The 5,169-nt window shown below is 34.0% G+C and overlaps 1 protein-coding gene across 1 annotated transcript in view; it reads right to left on the bottom strand.

Moving 5' to 3' along the window:
* Positions 1–4,457, bottom strand: part of LOC111394884 (nucleolar protein 14-like) — a 17,374-nt gene extending 12,917 nt beyond the window's left edge. Inside the window, exons 1-7 of the mRNA XM_023020934.1 lie at positions 4,008–4,457; positions 3,852–3,944; positions 3,681–3,764; positions 3,500–3,547; positions 3,375–3,391; positions 2,169–2,270; positions 472–541 (exon numbers count right to left, since the gene is read on the bottom strand). Of these exons, the coding sequence (XP_022876702.1) occupies positions 472–541; positions 2,169–2,270; positions 3,375–3,391; positions 3,500–3,547; positions 3,681–3,764; positions 3,852–3,944; positions 4,008–4,457 (864 nt within the window). The remainder of the gene's footprint in view (positions 1–471; positions 542–2,168; positions 2,271–3,374; positions 3,392–3,499; positions 3,548–3,680; positions 3,765–3,851; positions 3,945–4,007) is intronic.
* Positions 4,458–5,169: the final 712 nt, after the last annotated feature.

Below are 5,169 nucleotides of genomic sequence, written 5' to 3'. Positions count from 1 at the left end.
TCCGTTTAAAAATGTCCAGCGAAAAGGATCCTAAGTAAAGATATTAGAGAGGACTATTCATTTTCGGTTAATGACAAATTTAGCCGGAAACTATGCAACGTGAAAAGTCTTTCAAAGTCATCATTTTTAGGTAGCAGTGGGCAAAACCCAACACAAACTGCTCAACCCGATCAACTCTTGGTTTTTTTAAGTTTAATTGGATTAGGTTGAGTTAAAAAATTAAAGTGAAAATTACACCACAAAACTCTTTCAAATAAAAAATTCCAGAATATACATATCACTAACTAATTTTATTCCGAGGAATACTAGAAACTAATAGTATAATTCATTAATTAAAAGTCAAATAACTCCCTAATATAATTTAATGTATTATTCGTAGATCACTCTAAATTAATTAGTTTCCACTATCATTGCACAAATCTACGTTTCATGCACAATAATACTGCCCTAATTTCATTCCCTATCTTTTACCTCAAATTTCCTTTCCAAAAAAACCTTATTCGACCTAGTTTTTGCTTCAATTTCTTCGCCGTCGAATTTTCTACAGAGTTAAAGTAACTTGACTAAGTATCAAAGTAGAATCGATTGTTCGTTTTCGATTGTTAAAAGAATAGCCAAGTGAGAATAAGTTTTCTAGCTTTTTACATCATCCCTGTCAAACTATTATTGAGGAGTTTCTTAAGTCATTTCTTCCTCTCTACTATTTTGATCTTCCCCACATCCTTCCACTTCCATTGTCTATATGTTGGACAAAATAACAAATTGAAATTTCACTTTCAGGCTCCAACTCTAAAAGCCTCTTACACATTTCTTCTCCCAGATTGAAATCTGAATAATACTTACATTTCAAATATCCCATGTAATAATTCAAAAGCTTCGTCCAGCCTGTGTGATTGACAAAGGAGATCGATCATGATATTGATTTGTTAGACCATAGTCTTCGCTCATCGTCTAAAAATCTGCTATCCTTTTTCAATTTTGCCAGTATGACAAATATCAATTAGAAGCATCTAAATTTGGCTCAACTTTGTTCTCGAACATCTTATTGTAGTTTGACTTTGAATTCTCTGCTGATGAAAATGTTCATCAAATTCGAAACTGTGTGTCTAGTCAGACTTTTTGTTATTTATCGAATTTGATGTTTAGTAGTCCTATATTTCTCATCATTTAGCCATTACTTCGATACATTATAGATATATGTGAACTATTTTTAAATTCTGGCTATTGCGTATATTTTGCATTTAAGTATGTAATCAGTTATAAGCGTCCACACCTTGTAACACAGTTGTTAACGAGCCAAAGTTCACGAGCTCGTGAGCTCATAAAAAATGTGCAAATTTACAATAATAATAATAATAATAATAATAATAATAATAATAATAATAATAATAAATCACGAGCTCCCTAGCGACTCGTGGCTAGGCTCAGCCAACGAGCTCGTGGCTCGAGCTCAACTCGTTTTTATGAGCCACGAGCTCAACTCACCACGAGCTTGAGCCGATCTCGTGGGTTAAAGGGTCGAGTCAGCTCGACCCATTGTCATCCCTAATTGTCAATGATATATTCATCCTTAGCGACTTGGCACATTGCTATCCCTAGTCATCAATGATATATTCATCCTTAATTCATTCGTTATCATCTTAAGTCAATCGACATACTTGCATCCAACTGGCTCGAGTTCCAAATGTAACTTTAAGCCTAATTAGTAACACGTTCACTACATCCATTACAGCACACAACCAAGACAAATTTGCTCAACCTCTATTTTTTCATCGAATTCACTATACAATCGATTAATCGGATATGACAAATAGGTTGTAGATGTCATAATACTTAATCATATCATAGATGTGATTACATAAAGATATTGATTTTTCCAGTAAAACTCCACACAAGAGTGTAGTTCATGATTTGAACATAGACTATATAGTTGATGATGCAAATTCAATTTTTCATAATAATCTAGAATGTACGTGACCCTATATATTCAAAATTTTATAACATATTGAGGGAATTAAATAATAGAGTTTGTGGATTTAAGTTTTATAAGATATATTTTTCAATATATTTTTTAATTCTAAATATCATAAAAAAAAAAATTTTCCTCAAAATATTCAATTCATATCCATATAACTGTTTTGTTGTTTCTATATATATAAGCTTTTTACCGAATCTCGAATATGGTGTCTTTCCCTTGGTGTGCATCGATAGGTTCACGGTGCTCAGAACCCATGGAGCATAATGACTCTTTATCAACAACGAATACTCTCCTGGAATTCAATTTTCAAATCGTTAAATACTTGGTAAATCAAGAACGTGAAGTTATAATGGAAGAAGAAGGAGCGACGATGTCAAGATTTGCTCATGTCGATATAGGGGCGGTTTACGATGAGTTAAAACAAGTTCTGTTGCCACAACTCACCAATCTAATTGGGTGTCGAAGTTTCGTCGCAAAGTTACTAATTCTTTAATTGAATATGCAAAAAACCAAATACATCATGGGCTCGGAAAAATCAATGGTTATTAGTATAAGGAAATTTGTCTTTTGTGTTGGGAAATTTTACATCAATTCTCTTTATTTCTATTTACCCGCAGGATCTTTTGTTGTTCAAAAGAATATTAGCAAATAAGAAAAATAAAGAATATAACGCACAAATTAAACGGACCATCAAAACTTTTCACTATATGAAAAATTGTTACAATCATATAGAATTTCACTCACCAACCCAATCCCCAAGTATTACAAAGAAAAAAATAAAACCGAGCTTGACCACACCTATTTTTCTACCCAATGTACGAAAAATTTCAATATGCTAGACTTACAAATATTTTTCTCTCAGATCAACTCTCTGGCCACACCCAAAATAATGAAATATATCTACTATTTATTGGATCAATAACCAAGTAATAGAGTTTAATTTAAACTCAAACAAGACTCTTTTAATTTAGCAGGGATTCCTTCATGTGCAAGATTTCGAAATCGACTGTAAATTGGAGACTAAGCCCCCATTTGATTCTCATTCTTTGGTTATAAAAATGAAAAATATGACCGTTATCCATTATATCAAGTCACTATATTTGACTTTTTATTTCTTGTGTGGGTCTATAACAACTATATTTTTCATTCTCGTTCTTAGAAAAATGGGAATCAAACAAGGCCTAAATTTTGCAAGGATTCTGTTCTCAACTTTAATTAGAAGTCTTCCATATAATAACTAACTTTTTATTATTTGCAATAAAAGTCTTCCAGCGTTTGACTTTTGAGACAATTATCCAACAATCTCCATCTTGTCGAAAACGAGTCAAAATCTTGTCATCTCTTCTACAGCTTTTAATCACAATTTTTGGAAAAAACAGGTAAGCCTTTGACACACTTTAACAGTCTCATACTCTACCATATGAGTATAACCACTCAGAATTATCCGCGAACTTCGAGCATTTCATTAGCTACATGTCAAAACAGCCCTGTTGATAGTTATGGTGCAACTCTCCTACTGACTTTTCCAGAGAGCTCATCAATCATCGACATCACAGTACCATCACATACCTGCACTCTTTGCATTAAATGTCAGTCAATGCTATGTGCAGATATGTTGACTCCTCTTAGTAAGAACGCATCCTCTATCATGGCAATTGGTAACATGCCATGAGGACGTTTTCATCTTACTTTACAGCACTACATCCGCGTCCACCTCCGTCGAGAGAGACACATTGTCCGACCCCAAGCAATTAGCTGACCGTGCTTCACCTTTTAGACAATTTCGCTTCACGTGATCAGTCTGACTGTAGTTTCAACAAGTTATTTTCTTTCTCATGCAGTTGCCGTTCTTCCCCTTCTTAGTCACAAGTACCAGATTGTCAGATGGAGTATTCTGTCCCCCTAGTCTTCTTTCTTCTGAGATCAAGTTGCTTTTCACTTCTACAAAACTCACAGTTTCCTTCCCCTACATCAAGATTGGCTTGAAATGTTCATAGATAGACGGAAGAGACTAGATGAGCCATAGTGCCTTATCCTCATCATCTATCTTCACTCCAATAGCCTCCAGTTCTAAAACAATTCCCTTGAGAACACTCAGATGGTTTGAGATTTTCGTACCTGCCTCCAGGAGCAATGAATGAAATTGCTCCTTCAAGTACAATCGATTTGAGAGGCTCTTCGTTTGATATAGTTCTTCTAACTTCTCCCATAGTTCCTTTGTAGCAGATATTCTATGAATATTTGTAAGAACGTTTTTAGCTAGACAGAGACGTATTATGCTTGCAGCCTTCAAATCCAATTCTTCCCAATCCTCATTGCTCATACTGGATTTAGCTTCATTGCAATAACTCTTGGTTGATTTTCTTTTCAAAGCCTTGTGCAGTCCAGTTTGAATCAATAAATCCCTAACTTGTACTTGCCACAAACCAAACTTGATTTTCCTGTCAAATTTCTCTATGTCATATTTCAACGACGACATATCTTTTTCTTGTTCCGATACTCTGAACCACCCGACGCTCTAATACCATTTGTTGGGAAATTTTACGCCAATTCCTTTTATTTCTATTTATCCGCAGGATATTTTATTGTTCAGAAGAATATTAGCAAATAAGAAAAATAAAGGATATAACGCACAAATTAAACAGACCGTCAAAACTTTTCAGCATATGAAAAATTGTTACAATCATATAGAATTTCACTCACCAACCCAATCCCCAAGTATTACAAAGAAAAAAATAAAACCGAGCTTTACCCCACCTATTTTTCTATCTAATGTACGAAAAGTTTCAAGATACTAGGTTTACAATATTTTTCTCTCATATCAACTCTCTGGCCACACCCAAAATAATGAAATACATCCACTATTTATAGGATCGATAACCAAGTAGTAGAGTTTAATTTAAATTCAAAAAAGACTCCTTTAATTCAACAAGGATTCCTTCATGTGCAATATTTCAAAACCGATTGTAAATTGGAGACTAAATTCTGTAAGGATTCTGCTCTCAACTTTAATTAGAAGTCTTCCATATAATAACTAACTTTTTATTATTTGCAATAGAAGTCCTCCAACTTTTGACTTTTGAGGCAATTATCCAACATTTTGCGATAGAGTTGAACATTGGTTGGAGTCTATAGAAAGTGAACGTCTCAACATGGTACCCGCGAGCATGGATGCAATCATATCATTGCCG

The sequence above is a fragment of the Olea europaea genome, chromosome 5 (assembly GCF_002742605.1).
Source record: "Olea europaea var. sylvestris chromosome 5, O_europaea_v1, whole genome shotgun sequence".
Taxonomy (NCBI): domain Eukaryota; kingdom Viridiplantae; phylum Streptophyta; class Magnoliopsida; order Lamiales; family Oleaceae; genus Olea; species Olea europaea.
Note: the sequence above shows the minus strand (reverse complement) of the source record. Positions and strands in the feature narration are given on the sequence as shown.